Source organism: Chenopodium album, chromosome 5 (genome assembly GCF_948465745.1).
Source record: "Chenopodium album chromosome 5, dcCheAlbu1.1, whole genome shotgun sequence".
In the NCBI taxonomy this organism is placed as follows: Eukaryota; Viridiplantae; Streptophyta; class Magnoliopsida; order Caryophyllales; family Amaranthaceae; genus Chenopodium; species Chenopodium album.
In genome coordinates this window covers 31,752,149-31,770,831 of record NC_137838.1, presented here as the reverse complement: position 1 = coordinate 31,770,831, position 18,683 = coordinate 31,752,149, and the positions used below count along the sequence as shown (strand labels likewise).

At 35.3% G+C, this 18,683-nt stretch overlaps 1 protein-coding gene across 1 annotated transcript; it reads left to right on the top strand.

The window, feature by feature from the left end:
• The first annotated feature begins 1,985 nt into the window (after positions 1-1,985).
• LOC145630648 (uncharacterized) lies at positions 1,986-13,366 on the top strand. Its single transcript, XM_081682859.1, has 8 exons — positions 1,986-2,249; positions 6,241-6,334; positions 6,409-6,459; positions 6,547-6,720; positions 8,676-8,855; positions 9,125-9,244; positions 11,007-11,140; positions 12,744-13,366. The coding sequence occupies exons 1-8, from the start codon at positions 2,101-2,103 to the stop codon at positions 12,802-12,804; spliced, it is 963 nt and encodes a 320-aa protein (XP_081538985.1). The 5' UTR covers positions 1,986-2,100; the 3' UTR covers positions 12,805-13,366.
• The last annotated feature ends 5,317 nt before the right edge of the window (positions 13,367-18,683 follow it).

Sequence of the window (18,683 nt, the reverse complement as noted above, 5' to 3'; positions counted from 1 at the left end):
AAGCTTTATGGCATTCCAAAAAGTATTGTGTCAGACTGTGATCCTAAGTTCTTGAGCTACTTTTGGAAGACTTTGTGGAAGTTAGTGGGAACCAAACTCTTGTTTAGTACCTTTAGTCACCCTCAAACCGATGGCCAAACCGAGGTGACTAATCGTACCATGTCCACCGTTCTCTGAGATATCATTAGCAAACACATGAAAGATTAGGATCTTAAGCTACCTTAATTTGAATTTGCTTACAACCGCTCTCATTGCATAGCTACCGGGAAAACACCATTTGAAGTAGTGTATGGCTTCAATCCCCGCCTACCACTTGACTTGTTGCCTAGTATCCCTTAAGAGGAGTTGAACTTTGAGGCGAAAGATAGAGTTGAAACAATGAAAAAGCTTCATGAAGATGTCAAGAAGAGAATTGAGAAGGCCAATGAGAGTTACAAGGCAAGGACAAACAAATTCAAGAAGCCAAGGGAATTCAATGTAGGTGATCTTGTGTGGCTCCATCTTCGGAAGGAAAGATTCCCGGCTAAGAGAAAGAACAAGCTCATGCCAAGATCCGAAGGCCCCTTTGAAGTTGTGGAGAGAGTTGGACCTAATGCTTACAAGTTCAAACTACCGGGAGACTTTGGTGTTCATGCTACCTTTAATGTTGGTGATCTTGATCCTTTTCTTTTTGAAGATGATATTGGTGATGATGAGCCGGAATTGAGGGCAATTCCTTTTGAAGAGGAGGGGTTTGACGCGGGTGCATGGAACTTAGTGGAAGAAGTGGAAGACTTGCCACGTGTCGTGACACGAAGTCGGGCCAAGCTCCTTGGAGGTCACCTTTCGGGACTAACCATCATCACACTTGAATACAAGAAGAATTGAAGAGGTTCGGCCGAACCTAGGAAGTCCGACCGAACCATTTTGTCAGTTTTCAACCCGATTTTGTCAGTTTTGCAGCAGTGGTCGAACTCCAAAGGTTCGACCGAACAAGAAGCAGTATAGTTCGACCGAACTTACCCTTAGTTCGGCCGAACCTACCCACAAGTTCGACCGGACTTACCCTTAGTTCGGCCGAACCTTTTCCCGTTTTCTTGTCAGTTTGTGCGAACTATTTAAGTTGTTTTAAGACGTTTTGTAACTTAATTAATGTTGTACTTTGTTTGATTTTGTAATCAAAGAGACTTTCTCTCTCTACCATAATCTTTGTGATTATCTTGCTTTCTTTGTGACTGCTACCTTGTAATCTTTGTGGTTACACCTTAATCCTAGCTTTACTTGGTGTTGGCTTTGATTAAGACCCCTATTTTCATTATCTTGGTGATTTTGAGATAGGTTTACCTTATTTTGTTGGTTTGAACTTGTTGTTACTTGATTTCTCCTCCCTTTTTCTTGGGTTTTGTTGGTTATTTCATATCATTTGGTCAAGGGCTACTTGAGGGGTTACTCGCTCATGGGTTACTTGGGTTACTCTGTTAGGGTTTAATTTAGGGGTTATTTGAGGGGTTTGGTTAGGGGTTACTTGGTTGTCATGGGTTACTTGAGGGATTCAGTTAGGGGTTACTCGGTTATGGGTTATTTGGTCAGGAGTTATTTAAGGGGTTACTCTGTTTGTAATAACTTAAGTAACCCCTGTCCGAATAACTTGAGTAACCCCGACCACACGGTGTGTCTAGCCACACAGAAAAATACTTCAATTTAAAAATAAGGTGACCAGTGGCGCAAATAGAGATGAGGGAAAAAATATGACTTAATGTGGGTATTGATTGTTAGTTTATTAAGTTGAATTATTTTTCAAATATTTCCATACAATTTAAAAAAAAAAAAGTTGTTTTCAAGTAATATTCTATATATCATTATTTTGACTTTTAAGGGTTAAAAATATATGACTAAGACGTATTTATTAGTAAATTTATTACTAGTTACAGTATTACTTATTAAATCAATTTATTTTGAAATTTTTGTAAAATGAATAGTATAAAAATAAGATTTGTTAGCTAAAAAAAACACAGTAAAATATTTTGATCCATCATTTGGTAAGAAGACTAAGAACCCTAAACCCCTAATCAAACACTTACAGAAGTTAATCCACCAACAGAGGATTCTTGAAGGACTACAATGGCGGGATCAGAAGCAGCAGCAGGAGGTGGGGAAATCTCTCTCAAAGATCAAGGCAATGAATTTTTCAAAGCTGGTAATTACCTTAAAGCCGCTGCTTTATATACTCAAGCCATCAAGAAGGACCCTAACAACGCCACTCTTTATAGGTTTACTTCTTCTTGTTCTCTTCGTTTTGCTTTAATTGTTCATTTTTTTGATTTTTTTTTGTTTGGGTAAAATTTTGATATAGATTTGGAATTTGTACAGAATTATGTTTTTGGTTAGCCATTTATTGATAAAATGTTGTTGTAGTGACAATTACTGTTTGCTGATTGCTTTATTTGTTCGGTTTTTGATCTGACTGGCGGTTGTCGAACTTGGGTGATGTTGTCTTTGGACTACATTATCTGTTAATTACAGTATGAAATGGCCGGGAAAGTTTGCTATTTGAGGATTGTTTCATTTTGTTGAGCTGGCTAGCATTTGTCGAATTCTGACTATGATGTTTTCTCTGGCTGATTGAGTAGTAATCTTATTGGTGTTGATGAATTTTTTACCTTTTTATGACTGCTTCGTTCGGTTAAGGTGGTTGACACACTGTCAAACTTTACCTTTTGTTAATTGTTTCAGTCCGTTGAGCTATTGTCAATTGCTTTATTTGGATGATGATTTCTTAGATCAATCAGATTGTATCATACATTGTTTTATGTTTGCCTACTTGGGTGAACCGATGAACCTGCAAAGTGCATTTACCAGCATTGAGAGCTTTACCGATTAAATGTTATTGTTTGCAGTGGATTGTGCTACTATTGTTTCGACCTAGACAAATGATTGATTATGACATGGAGTAATTTGCCCTTTGATCCCTAACACACTTTGTAGTTGTTGAAATAGTTATTAGAAGAAAATCACCAAGTATGAATTATGAAGAAAATTTTGGATATTCACTAGAGAAAGGGGTTCACACTTGGCTAAAAAGCATGAAATTCTGTATTCTAAATTTCTAAGTCCTGTGCACAAATACTTTTTCTCTGTGTTCATGTTAGCTTTTTTTTTTTTTTCAACAAAAGGACAAGGCTTTAGCTTTTCTTGATTAAATAGAGAATGAAGTTTGCTCTTTCGTTTTTCGACATGTAGTTGTGAAGCCATGTAATACCTATTCTATAATAGGTTTCATTTACATATTGGCCTAATGCTACGGAAGCCTCTTAATTGGTTAAAGATGGAATCTATGGGATTGACTCTTGGGCCGAATAAAAGCAGTCGGAAAGTCACTGTGATTCTAGCCATGGGCTTTGATAAAACAAGACACATACACATACACAGTCCAGTCATTTTCCTTTTGATCAAATAGAATTTTGAAGGTATGATGAAAAGAAGTCAAAGTTAAAAATTGATTTCCTTTTGAGGAGTGTAAGGTTGCTATGACATCTTGTTATCCTTCTGCAGTTCTGATACATCTTATTTACATAGGCTTCCTAGTGGAGGTTTTGTCTTTGGTTTATAGAAAGCTAATCAACTTTCCAACTTTTAAATAACTTATTGCATCTTTTGCATCGATTACATATTCACTTTTAAATAACATATTCAAACTTTTAAATAACATATTAAATGATAGCAAAAAGGGTTAGAACATTAGTTTAATTCTTACTGGTCTTGTGTTCAAACCTTGTAATAAGCATTTCTAAATTCTTTTAATGATATTACTTACCTTACCCAAAAAAAAAAAAAAAAAAAGACATATTACATATATTGAGTACAAGATGAAGGAGAATCGCTTAAGATGCTTTGGCCATGTATGAAAAAGGCCAAGTGACGCCCTGGTAAGGAGGCTTGAAGAATGGCAAAGTGTTGGCCTGTTGGGATTGCGAGAGGTAGGGGAAGACCTAAGAAAACTTGAAAGAGGGTAATTGAGAATGACAAAATATGATGTTGGATAGGGCGGTGTGAGAGAAAAAATGCACGTCAACGATGTGTCGTAATTATATATACTTAAAAATTTATTTTCGTATTAAATTTTATTTTTAGCCCACCAATGTTTTATGAATTGTATTGTTTTCCACTTTTCCTTTATTAAAGTTTTCTCAAATCTGTATGTTTTCAACTTGAACATTTTAACCACTTTTTAAAAACTTTTTTAATTTTATTCTTGATTCTCCTTTATAACTCCCCTAATTTTTCTTAAACGCTCTTTCGTTTACTCACTTTTTTTCAAACTATTTTAAATAATAGTTTTGTCCGTTTCTTCATATCTTACGATTCCTTATGACGATTCATGTTAGGCGACCCCAAATCATTTTGTGATTAAGTTGTTGTTGTTGTTGTTGTTGTTTTGGGTGGAGTGTATTCCAGTTTGGGCTTCTTGCCCATTTATAGATTAGCTGTTGTAAGTTATAACGATAATCATTATGAGATTGGTTGGGCCAAGGGGGGGAGGGGTGGAGTGGATTCCAGTTTGGGCTTCTTGCCCATTTATAGATTAGCTGTTGTAAGTTATAACAATAATCATTATGAGATTGGTTCATCCTCAGTATATAAAGCATGCTTAGGAGTGAATGCGTTGATGCAATGACCTCATTGTATCGAACTGTCCTAGCTGCAGTGAAGATAAGGAACCACTTGGAGGTATACAAGAAGAATTTAAATCCTAACACTCATTTTATAAGGAAATCTTTAAGGGAAATTGGAGCTTCTTACCGGCAATTGAAATCTTAATTCTTGAGGTAGGCTCTTCTTGTGTCTTCTTCACTGTTCTTCTTCATGAACCACCACCACCTGCAGATTTTTGATCTGCTTTCCGTGCTTGAGATTTTTCCTGTTCCCTACTATGGTTTTTCTAGTTAAAAACTTACCTATTTCCTTCTCGATTTTTCAATGATTCTATCCACTGGTTCATCTCCTTATTTTCTCTCTATTTTTTTCATTATTTTTTTATGAAGAGTAAGGAAAAATGCTGATTTATAATGCTGATGAGAAATAAAGGGTCTCTAGAATGGTATGGAAAATAATACATTCCATTAGACATGGCCATATGGGTTCTAGTGCACAGTCAACTTCCTAATAATCAATCAAGATATTCGCTTTACCTTTCCTGATCAAAGGTTTCTAGGGGTATATGGGATTCTTTAATTGACATTGTAGGCATTTTCTTCTCTATAAATTTTAGTTTCATGTGTTGAAGCATCATACCTTTTCTTGGAAAGTCATTGCCGTTAGCCTAAGGATTTGCAATAGATGAAGGCATTTTGAGGTGTACTTTCCAGATAAATTAAAAAAAAAAAAAAAACAGGTAATAAATAAATAAAACATGGCAATGTGCACTTTTGTTGTCAAAATTATTTGTCAAATGCTTGCAGGGAATCTTATTCATACCATTCACTTGTCTTTTTATATTGTAATTCCAGACATGCCAATCTCTTGTATGATGATTAGCATAATGTATATTTGAGGAACTAATACCCTCTATTACCGTATGAGATTCACTGATTTTTGAAACCCGAAGGTAGATTTACATATAAAAAGACAAGTAGGTTATTGTAGGGGATATAAATTTTCTATTGACCCAATCATATTTCTCCAAATGAGAAATACGTTGGATTTGTGTTTAGCATAGTTTCTTTCCCTATACACCATGGTTATAATCTATTTGCTGTTGAAGTATACTTTGCATGTGCTAGGATTTTTTTGGCAATGTCTATGGATTACGGCTGTTACGCTTGAGGTTTCATGGTACCCAAAGGGCACTTAGGTTTTAGTTTTGTACATCAGATGATCCTGAGTTTTTTCTTCTGTCATTCTGTACAACAAACTTGAATAGGCCTAGTACCCTTTATAGTTGTTTTTATGTTGGATGGACTTTGCAACATTGATAAGCCACATATTTTTTTGTGTAAAAGGTGCACAAAGTTAGTTTATTAAGTTTAACTCCTAACGCCAATTATAAGAATGTAATTTAATGTACCAATAACAAAATTTCCTTCTATTTTACTAAATTTAAAGTAGTGGATATTTCTGTGAACTTTGTCAAACCTCTTGTAATAAATGTAGTGCCATTCAAGGTTCTTGGCTGAAATTTAATGCTTTCTTAAGTTGGTGCCCTTGTGATGTTTGGATATTGATACTTCTCTCCTTTATTTTTGTTATCCTACTTGGCATTAGCAATCGTGCTGCAGCTTTTCTTAACCTCGTCAAACTCACCAAAGCACTGGCTGATGCTGAGATGACAATTAGTCTTCGTCCAGACTGGGAGAAGGTATATGTTGATTAACATATATTGATGACATATTTCTTTTACTTAATTCTAAAATTCTGTTTTGTTCCATATAGGGTTATTTTAGAAAAGGATGCATCTTGGAAGCCATGGAGAAATATGATCAGGTATTATCTTTTGATGGATGGCTCATCCGCTCATATCTTAAGTGCTCAAGTTTTCTCTGTATATGACAAATTTTCTATTCTTTGTAGGCTTTAGAGGCATTTGAAGTTGCATTGCAATATAATCCACAAAGTACTGAATTGTCAAAAAAAATAAAGAAAATATCTCTAATGGCCAGAGATAAGAAGCAATCTGAAGAAGTAGAAAGGATGAGATCCAATGTTGACGTGGCGAAGCACTTGAGTACAGTGAAATCTGAAATGGTAAGTTAATGCTGCTTCTAAATATTGTATCTTTGTACATTTAGATTGCCTAGTTGTAGGCATGTAACTAGGGTTCTTTTGATGCCTTGGTAGTAAAATAACTTTAGTTTAATTCATTTTGATATTTACTTTTATGCCGAAGACTTACAATTTGTTGATTATTGGAACTAATGAAATGAAACGACTTCTTTTGAGTCCCTAGACCTGCACGCAGGTTAGCCTGTGAACTTTGTGGAGTGTGGAAATTTGAATTGTCTTCTCCACATTCAATAATGGATAACTAATTCTTATATGGGCATTATCATATCGCCAAGGACATTTCATGGTAACCAACCATTGTCATAGCCTGTCACCCTGTCACATCTCCCATAAGAACAAGTCACCTTGTCTGTCCCTCCTTAAGCAACTTAAATTATTAGAAGTTGATTAAAGTTAAACAGCATTTTTGATGCTGCTTCTTGCTAGTTGGTATCTGTTGTAAACTGTAATTTCTACATTAAAATTTAATGTGAGGTTTACTTAGATGGATAATTTTGGACTTGCAACAAAATAGAGGATCTATTATCAAGCTATTGAATGGCCTAACTCACTCTCAAAAGCTAAACTAAGCTAAGATATCAATTTGACATTCTGGATGCCTTTCTCATTTCTTACTGTCTCCTGTATTTATAACGTTTTCTTACTCATTTTCCCTTACTAATGGATATTATTCCATCTCAAGATATTTTTAGCTTACTTATATTGCACTACCTATAAGTGCCCTTCCTTATGTCAATTCATAACACTATCATCTGAATTTTATTTAGAAAGGGCATTTAAACGTGTTCATAACTTCCAAAGATGTTTTTCTGAATTTTATTTAGAAAGGCATTCAAACGTGTTCATATCTACATATTAACTGTCTCAGATGCTGCCTGTGGAAAATTCCTATGGTTTCATAGTCTTTGAGGCTTGACTGATGCATGCTTCATGGACACAATAAAAGACAGGTTATATGTTGGCAGATGAAATTTAGAGTGTTTAGACTCTTCAAAGTTTAGAGCCTTAAGATTTAACCTTCCAACCTTAAAGGCTGTGATAGAATTTTTCTTTAGGTCTGTTTGGGTGCTTACGTGCTCGAGGATAACTACATAAAAGCCCATCGTCGTGTTTCATTCATTCATTGTACAGATGGCTTGCATATTATTGGAGTCTTTATGGTTTGGTGGTTCTTGATTTCTAGATGCGCAAGTAGAATGAGCCTTTGGATGGCAGCTTCAGGCAGATCCGTGCTACCAACTGACATATAATGTGTTATTTGATGTTACTTAATATATCGATTCCCTGTTCAATGCTAGGAAGACATATTGGTTACTGCGCTGAGGTGCTTTTAGGTTCCTCCTTAATATATCATTCTTTTGATGTAAATCTCTTGTCTAATTTAATATTTCTTCTACCATCACCAGGTAAGCTTACAATTGCATTGTGTCAAAATTGAAAGCTTTAGAAGTTTATTAGCTGTAAGGTTTTGAAACTGAATTCCACAAGTCATTGATAATTCAGTTGCTGTGTCCTTTTATTCCAAATAGATTGTCTTGATCTGACTTTTAGAGTCAAACCGATACATGTTTCACTATATTTTCCTCATATAACATGGTGAACTATTAACAATGTTGCAAACCTGATTTCCAAAGTCGCTTTTCTAATGCATATTATAAGATCATTAACAAGTAATTTATTTGACTACGCTTGGATTGATGCATCTTGGATATTACACGAAGTCAATGTGAAGAACCTTTTAGAAAGATGGGAGTATTTTTGAAGTTTCTAGGTTTTATATATCAGGTCTCATCCAGTTTATAGTATATAGTAACTTTACATATCAATACCATATGCCTAGATGTTCTCTGCTTCCTTTTGACATTAAATTGACTTATAAAGTGGGCTTGATTTCAACCAATTTTCTATATTTGCAGGCTGAGAAGTATGGAGGTGAAGAGTCGGGTGGTGTATTGTTCTCATTTCTTGTGGAAACGATGGAAAATGCTGTAAAAACATGGCATGGAGCCTCAAAAGTGGATCCTCAAGTCTTCTTTCTTCTTGACAAAGAAAAGACAGATACAGAGAAATATGCCCCTGCTGTGAATATAGATAAGGTCTTGACTGTTTCCATTTACTCAGTCTCACACCTTATATTCTTGTGACTTCAAATGATTTCACAAGTATTTACTTAGAGAAAATAGTCTTTTTACTAATGATGATTGTATTTCTGAAATGACTCACTCTAAGCGACATTATTGTCAACTTGTTGTATCTGGTTTGAAATTTCATTTTTAAGGATATAGAATCATAAATCTCCAGGCTGTTTTATTATATGCATATTTTTTCTTTTTACTGATTATTTCATTATTGTTTCATATTCCAGGCATTTGAATCACCCCATACACACAGCAACTGCCTCTCATTTCTTAGGCAATATGCTGTGGATTCATTCTCCAAAGCTGCTTGCTTAATCACACCCAAAAGCAGCATATCTTACCCTCAGGTACCTTAAAGTTGCCAGTAGGTTTGCTTGTTAATATCGCAGTAACCTTGTTTGTGAGTTCTTTTTACAAGGGTGTTTTGATACTCTGTTCTTTCCATTGAAAACAAAAGACATGGTGTTCTTTGGGCTGCTTAAATTGACTTGTATAGTTCCTTCAAGATTATTAGTAGTGGTAGTCTGGTAGATAATCATTATGTTTCCAGGAGGGTCTAATGGAGGGACCATCTAGCCTCTGCTTATAAATCCTGGCAGGAATCTCTCCTGTTGGTTTTTGATGATGCTGATGTCATTTTAATGCGAATCTTAATCTTAATCTTATTATCATTATTTTGATGAAAAAAATAAAATAAAATGAATGCTATCAATCAATGAGTTGTTTTTAATGAGCAAGATGAAATAAGCATCATTAAATTGGGATGATTAGATATTTCGTCTTCCACTTCAGAATTCTTAATAGTTGGTTTGTGACAAGAATCATACTTAAAAAGGGGGTTTTCTGTGAAGAATCCTTGTTGCTTCTTCCCAAACACTTATTTAGCGCTGGTATGAGCTATGTCATCTGAGGCTTTTAAGAGTTTCTTGATTAGGGAGCTAATATGTGATGAATTCTATTTTCTATTCATATACACAATTCATGTTATTAATTGGAAAATGTGCGTCGAGTTATGTATTTATTATTTATTTTTTATTTTTATAATTATTGTTAAAATTATATTCAAGAACTTGGAATGCTTCTGCCTGCTCTTGTGTCTGAGAATGATCACTGATGTAATCACCCCCATGTCCTATGTATTAAGCCATGGTAAATTGAACATTGATACCTGTCACATCCACACCCAAGTCTCATTTTAAAGAAAATAAATTGTAGGCTGATTTGGATTATAGTGATAAGGGCAAATCATTCTCTGAAGTTAAATATAAGGTTTCTTCAAACTAATAAAAATAATTAATTATAAGGTAATACCTTTGTTTCTAAAAATACTTAACTCTTTACCAATTCATGCTTGCCAATGTAGACTATTAATATTTCTAATTATATACTAACTCCGTTTTCTTTAAGTTGACATGTTTTGACTTTAGCACTATGCACACACTTTCCTTTGACCGTGTTTTGTGATTTATACGTGATGAAAAATATAGTCATGTGGGGTCTTGTTCGATTCGTCACGGTATATATTTTCAAAATATCAACTTTTTATAATTTTTGCTTATCAATAATTAAAGATATTAACGGTTGAATTTGTGCATTGGCAAACGTGATTAAACAAACGTGTCAACTAAAAAGAAACGGAGGAAGTATATATTTGTAAATAATTAAAAATTTGAAATTCCATTACATACTAAGACAAATTTTACGAGGCCTCACATGAATATCTTTTAATCTTTTTACTTACATATAAATTACAAATGATGGTCAAAACTCAAAGCGGAGTTTGTGATTAAAAGTCACATGTTAAGAACTTTAAAATCAAGCTAGCATTATTTGAACAAATTTATTGATTTTACATACAATTTTGACTATAAACAAGGAGTGAAATTTGAATAAAGCATTTCACAATATAGTTACTCATCATTGCTGCTTTATACAATGAGACAATTTCCTTTGATTGAGGTAGGGTTTAAGATATGACTATGCTGTTCTGCGAGTGATATGGTTGGGAAGACCGGATTAAAAGGACTAATGTGGATTTCTTGTCCTTTATTGAAATATACTTTTAAAAAGTGTGTAGCATTCTGATGGTAGAAGCTTCTTTATTTGCAGGTCTGGAAAGGTCAAGGTTTTAGGAAATGGAAACATGGGCAGACTGATGGATTCTTTGTCCAATTCGAGTCTCCGTTTCTACGAAAATTATGGTTCATCCCTTGTAGCAATGAGAAAGGAAAGGCCTTGTGCAGGTGATGTCTTTTGACTTCTGACTATCTTTGTTAGTCTATTCTTTAGTCAGTACAGCACATGTGTCATTGTTCTTTTTATAGTTTTAAGGTTTGAATTTTTGTGGCTCATTTTGATTGTTAGACCAGAAGGAACACTGCTAATACATTTGTACTCTGTCAGTGAGGTCATCCTTTTTTTGTGTGTGTTGTATTCTACTAAAGTTTACGAAAGTATGACACAAGGTGGCTAATTAGCCACTTTGGTATTTTTTTTTTTTTAAAAAAAAAAACCCACCCTTTTGTCAGTTTAGTATAAGGAAAACATTACTGACATTTTGGTATGAAATAAGCAAACAGTGACATCTTGGCCTATTTTCTTTTCAGTTTGGATTTCAAAGAGTGTGAATGTTTATTTTTTAATCTTATTTTTGCAAGTTTATATATTTTCTCTCACAACTATAATTGCAAACTTTATTTTGGTGACCACATGGCAGGTAGTTAGAATTTCACGCACTTCCTTTATCTCCTGTAAACTGTTACTTTGTATAGTTTCTAGAATCTATATTGGAGAAGACACACATTCTTATTGTTTTTCGTAAAGGTTGATTTCTTCTTGAAGCTCCCGAAGAGGAAGAATATAAGTTGGCCTTTCCTCTTCATGCTATGTTTTTTTCTCAAAATTTTGACTCTAGTTTTTTCTACTAATCAGTGTAAAATTCTTTGAAATGAGGGTATATATATACTTCCTCCAATTAGAATTAGTTGCAACATAGGTGTGGGTAAGAAGATTAAGGAAAATAGAGTTGATGGATTTTGTTCCCCTCGTGGGATATGAGATTAGACAAAGAAGCCCTTGTATAATGAAAAGAGAGTTGGTGGGTGTTAGTCCCCATATGGGGTACTTTTGGTATTATTGATAGGGAAAACTTACTAACATGAGTAATTTTGTAAGACTTGTAACCAAAAAGAATATCCATTTTAGGCAAGTGTTGCAACTTCACATAAAAATAAACTTAAAAAATTAAGACTATTTGCTTAAAGATTATTATCATGTAAAATTGTAGTTAATTTGTCTTAGTGCATATATTTAAGCAAATATTAGGGTTAAAGCAAGTTTTGTGGATAGTGTCAAAAGTCAAAGTGAGACAACTAATACTTCCTCTGTTTCTCAATTGATATATTCTCGGATATTGGCAAACAAACCAATAAAAAGAGGGGAGAATTTTACATGATTTTTCAGTGCTAACCTTTAATTATAGCATGTAAAGTAAAAGTGGAGTTGGTCTTTGTCCCCACTTAAGTTGAGGGCAACATAGTAGTTTAAAGTAAAATTTTACTAGAAAGAGAAGGATGCATCTATTGTGAAATATCCCAAAAAGAAAAGAGATGCATGAATGCATCAATTAAGAAACGGAAGAAGTATAAAATAAACAAAGTGTAATTGTGAGTGAAAATAAGAGGTGTAAAAATAATTTATAAAGAAAATAGGCTCTTAGTACTTTGTATATGGATCTCATATTCCAACTATGTATTATATCAACCTTGATGTCCTAAAAGATGTTATTTATATGATATATGGAATTATGCTGCAATCTCAAGGTGCTTTATGCTAATCATCTTTTAGGGATCCTGAGGCTTTGGACATTGGTGCCCATGAACTACTTCCGCGTCTATTTAAAGAATGACTGAGACATTGGTGCCCATGAACTACATCTGCATCTTTTTTAAAGAATGACTGAGCACCTCCTGACAGTTTGAAGTGACTAACTGTGGATTATTGCATGACCTGGATTCAGATGAGAATGCAAAATCTGCTTGAATGTCATAATTCCAAGTCAACTATTTGTCTGTCATGGCATTTGTGGCCGATCTTGCTGGATTGCCAATGGAGAAGATCTTCTTTTATGAGTAATTTCTCGAAAATTCACAGTATATTTCGTTGATCTTCTGCCTAATGGGTAATATGTACTGCTGATGATTTAGTTTTGGGTGAAGGGGTAGCATGCAGATTTAGTTTTGTCCATTCAATTTAGTTAGCGAGTGTATTGTGTATGAACTGGCAATGACTTGAGATATTTTTATGTGTGTATCTGAGTGGCTGACAAAAGATATGATGAGGTTTCCATCTGATCAGTTTCTGCGGCTCTTTGCTTGTGCTAAGCTAAGTGGGTTGAAGAGCCGAATTTTTTGTTACATGCATTTTATTGTTTGTGATTTAATTGTCAAATTCATAATGAGTTACTTTTTTGTCACAGGTCATAATGAGAGATGCTGTAGTTGTGAAGGGTTTTGTTTCTATTAAATATTAATTGTCAAAATGCCCCTACTAATGTGGATATGAAAAATAAATTACTTAGTACTGATGCTCATATGTAAATACAACATTTAAGCATAAATATGTTCAAATCTTTTACACAAAATATGTTTTCTTAATAACTATTGAGTATTTTTTTTTTTATTTTATATTTTTTTTGAATAGATAACAATTGAGTATATAGTACTTCATATTTATTTACTCCCTCCGTTTTTAAATACTTGCTCCATTTCTCCATGCGTGGAGTTTTAGGAGAAATTGGAGAAAGTAATAAAATATGGAGGTAATAGGGTATTTGAAAGAATAAAAAATTATAAAAACCAATGTAGTGGAAGAATAGGAGGAGAGAGTATTATGTTGGTTCCACTAAGTGTGAGAAATGAATTAAATATTATAAAAGCTTTCCAAAAAAGGAAATAGAGCAAGTATTTAAAAAAGGTCGGAAAAGAAAAGTGGAGCAAATATTAAAAAACGGAGGGAGTACTTTGGAATCTATAGGGTCAAAATAGAATTGTCAGTTAGGCGAAGGGAGAAGGGTAGATGAACTCATAATACTGTTCCACACTACTCAACTCAGTAACTCACCTGTACTTGGGGTGTTAATGAGCCGAGCCAAGACTAAGCTTAGGTAGGCTTGGCTTGAGCCAAGATCTAACGCTTGTCAAACCCAAGATCAACAAGGCTCAAATTTTACTTTTATAACTTACATTACGTATTTTCTCACTTGCTCTTATCTTTTGATGTAAGATTATTTTCTCTCCATCTTTTGTTGGTTCTTCAACAACAAAAACTATGAATGAAATCTCCAACATTCAGCAGCAACTGAGGGAGAACGTAAACTAGTATACAAAAAAATAAGCTTGTTCATAAGCTTTTGAATCGAGCCAAGGATAGCTTAGGCTTGGCTTATTAAGATCTCTAAGCTTTGACCAAGATGAGTCTCAAGCAGTTCACGAGCAGACACGACTGATTAAGGCTTAGCTCATTAAGATCTCTAAGCTTTGACCAAGATGAGTCTCAAGCAATTCACGAGCAGACACGACTGATTAACAACACTACCTGTACTAATATAAGAATGACAAAAAATTACTTCCTTTGTACTTGTATATGATAGTTGAACTCTCTTGCTCCTCATTATTCATCTTTACCGTTACTAATTTAGAAATTACAACTTTTCCTAGACATTGAAGTAGGTCTTCTTCTCTCAACAATTACCAAAGTCGGTTCCTAGGTTTTTAGGGTTTATCTGTTGTTCTTGGTTTTTCCTTCCATTTCTTCTAATTCTTTCTTTATAAGGTTTCCTTTGCATCTGTCTTATTGATATTCGATGTTAGGGGCCTTTTTCTACTACTCAATCCATTTTTTAGAGGTTTTTTTTTATAATTATTTTACTCTTTGTGGGAAGTTTACTTTGCGCTCAAGGCTTTGTTCTTCAGCCCTACTTCTCAAGCTTGGTCACTTCTTTGTTCTCCTTGGCCCAACACGTGGATTCCTTGCAAGGTCTAGAGCAAGCTTAGTGTCTCCAGTAATTTTAGGGGAATTGTAATTTGGTTTTACCAATTTTCAATTCCTCTTTCTTCTTTTCTCATTCTGTAACTCAAAATTTAATACTCTCAACTCCTCTATTCTTACCCCTGCTCTTTAACTCTTCTCTTCTTTAATACCTTGTCCTTTGCTATCATTTCGTTATGGCGCATGTCAATCGCTGGACCGTGTACCAATCCGGGGTTTATTTAAATCAACCTTTGGAGAATTATATTTCGAATATCGATCGGAACAAAGTGGTCGTTGGGCGGTTCTTTGGTCCCACTCCTCCATATCGTGCGACTGTTCAACAGATGGTAAATTCTCAATGGCTCTCACGAGGTAATATTATTGTTCATCGTACTGGTTATTACTATGTTTTTGCATGCTCAAATGTGGAGGACGTAGAAGCTTTACTTGAGCAACACACTTTCGTTATGGATGGACATAATTGCAATGTTCGTAGATGTAATAGGTATACCGTTCCTGCCAATGTCATTTTTGACATGACTAGCTTAGACTTTGGATTCATGTGTATGGGCTTCCATTTGGGCTCCTCGACCCAGAGTGGGCTGTTGAAACTCTAAAACTTGTGGGGGTAGTTGAAACTCTCGAATATGATGGTGATGGCCTTCCTACTAAGCCAGAATTTCGGGGACAAGTTTTAGTCGATTTCTAAACCTTTGATCCATGGGTGTTTTTTTCCGGATGAATTTGAGCATATTTGGATTTATTTTCGTTACGAAGGTGTGTTTATGTACTGTAAAAAACGTAATATGGTGGGTCATTTTAAAGAATTTTGTCATTGTTCGGATTATGTGGCTGCCGGAAGGATTCATTCGCATATGGAAGCTTTTGAGGCGCAAGGGTTGACGGTGCTATATAATCCAAACAATAAACCATTATACACCAATATGGTTGAGGCTACTCGGGATGTTTTCACATATCGTAATACAAGAGTTAATCTTCTTGTCTTAGCACAAGATTTTGAGTACGATGATATTAGCTCTGGTAATGACAATGATAATGGGGATGGGGATAATAATGATATTAATAATGATGATGAAAATTCAGATGATAATGATGGTAATCATGAGAATACCGATGATGACCAGGAACCTCCTGACAATAATGATCAACATGATGAAGGTAATTCGGATTTGGAGGGAGGGAATGAACTAGAAAATTCTGACTCTGATTCGCCCGGATCAGGGGGCAATAATCAACCTAATGGTCATGCTAATTTACCTAAGCCGAATGGGGATAATGATGATAATGTGGAACATGAGTTTATACCAATTAATGGGGTGTATCAGAATGGATACATGTCTCACCCTATTAATGTTGCTGCCACTTCTTTGTCAGATGCTTCGGTTTATGGCTCTGCTTCTGAACAGGGGACCGATAGTATCACATCTTCTAAGATAGACCCTTTTACTCCGGAGTCATATCACAACCCGTTCTCAATGCCACTTCTTAAGGTTTTCCTTAGGAATAAGCGGAAGGCAGGATACTCTAGCAGTGCATCTTCTTCTCATAAGATTGTTAAGGTTTCGAAGGATGAGCTTTCTTCTCAAAATCTCATTTATGGTATTAGTGCTACCTCACCGAGTATGTCTTCCTGGTTCTCGGGCACCACTGGTTTGGCGGCTGGCCCTTCACAGCTCCCTAAGGTTTTTATGAAGATTACATCGTGGAATTGTTGGGGACTAAACGATCAGACTACTCCTAAGCTCCCCTATGTGTTTTGGTTATTAAACTCTTTTGCTCGTAACTTTTTATTTCTGTGTGAGACCAAAGTTTATGTTTCAGTTGTGACTAGCTTGCTTAGTTTTTTTAATCCTACTTCGGTTTTTAGGGTTGACTCGGTTGGTACTAGCGGAGGTCTAGTAGTTTTTGGGTTTGGCTCGGAAGAATTTCCATGCGTTTTTGTTTGTACAAATGTTGTACTTTGTAATATAAAAATCAGTAATAAATTAGTAAATGTGTGATGTTTGTTTACGGTGCTCCTGTTCTTGAAGATAGACCTCAAGTGTGGGGTTTGATCCTTAATTTACTTTCTATAGCTCCTAATTGTTTGATTATTGGTGATATTAATCAAATAGAGCATCACTACGATAGATTGGGTGGGTCAAATGTCATAAAAGGGTGGGATTCCTTTATTGATTTCAAACTTAAATCTAGTTTACTGGCTGCACCCTTTAAAGGGCCTCTGTATACTTGGAAAAATAATAGGGATGAAGATCAACTCATTTTTTTCAGCGTTTAGATCGCGCGTATATGATCTCTGATTGGTTTCATAATTATCCGGATAGTCGATTATTCAATCAGCCGATCCTTATTTATGACCATGCTACTATTTTCTTTGACGACTCACCCGTTCAACGGTAGTCAAACCTCCCTTATCAGTTGGATAACTGGTGTCTTCACAACGATAAAATCATGACTTTGTCTGTAATACTTGGTAGAGAAGCTTTTCTGGCTCTCCTATGTTCAGCCTCTCTAAGAATTTAGAACATGTTAAGTATTTGGTTCGGAAGTGGTGTTTCAACAATAAGAAATTTTCATGGGTGGATTGGAAAATTTTCTCTTCAGAGCTTTCTAATGAGGGTGAGTCAATTCAATCGGTTACAGATGTCTCTCTCTATATGGCTAATATTGTGACTTCAAAAGAGAATATCTTGTTGCAACTTCAATTTTGGCGACAACGTTGGAAGAAAAATTGGATTCTCAAAGGGGATTGCCCTTCTAAACTCCTGTTTTCGAAGGTTAAAAGCCGCCACATGAAAAATGAGATTTGTTCTTTACTTGATGATCAGGGTGTCATCCAACATGGCCACATGGACGTTCAACGAGTTATTGTGCAATCACTAAATTAAACCTTTAAGAGTGATGCAATGCCTCCGTATGACCCGAAAATTGATATGGTTCTACGGGAATTACATATTCCTTGTTTCACGCCCTCTCAGCTCAATAATTTGGAGCGTCCCTTCTCTGCTTCGGAAATTCAAAATGCCATGTTTGCCTTGGGAAACTGTAAATCTCCGGGCCCGGATGGAATTACTGTTGAATTTTTCAAAATTCATTGGGACGTCGTGGGCGAGTCGATTGCTTCAGGCATTCAAAGTTTCTTTCAAACAGGGTTCCTCCTGAAAGAATGGAACCAATCTCTCTTAGTCATGATTCCTAAAATTAGTACTCCAACAGAGATGGGCCATTTACGACCAATTAGCCTTTGTAATACTATTTACAAGTGTGCTTCCAAATGCTTGGTGGTCAGAATACGCCAGTATCTTCCTCTTCTTATTTTGGATTCTCAGCATGCCTTTGTTCAAGGTCGTGTTATGACTGATAACATCTTGTTGAGCCATAAATTAATGGAAAAAATAAATTGCTCTACTTCAGGCACTAATTGGCTGACTGCGCTTAAAATCGATATGATCAAAGCCTATGACTGAATTCACTAGAGCTTTCTTTTGCGAATCTTAAGAGCCTATGGATTTCCGGATAGATGGTTACAGATGATTCAGCAATGTCTATCGACAGTTTCTTGTAAATCCCTTGTCAATGGTACTACCTCGGTTGCCTTTAAACCATAATATGGTCTTCGCCAAGGGGATCCTCTCTCTCCGTACCTTTTCCTTTTCTGCACGGGTATATTCTCCCGTATGCTACACCTTGGGCAAGAACTGAAGTTGTTTCAAGGAATCACATTGTCTAGAACAA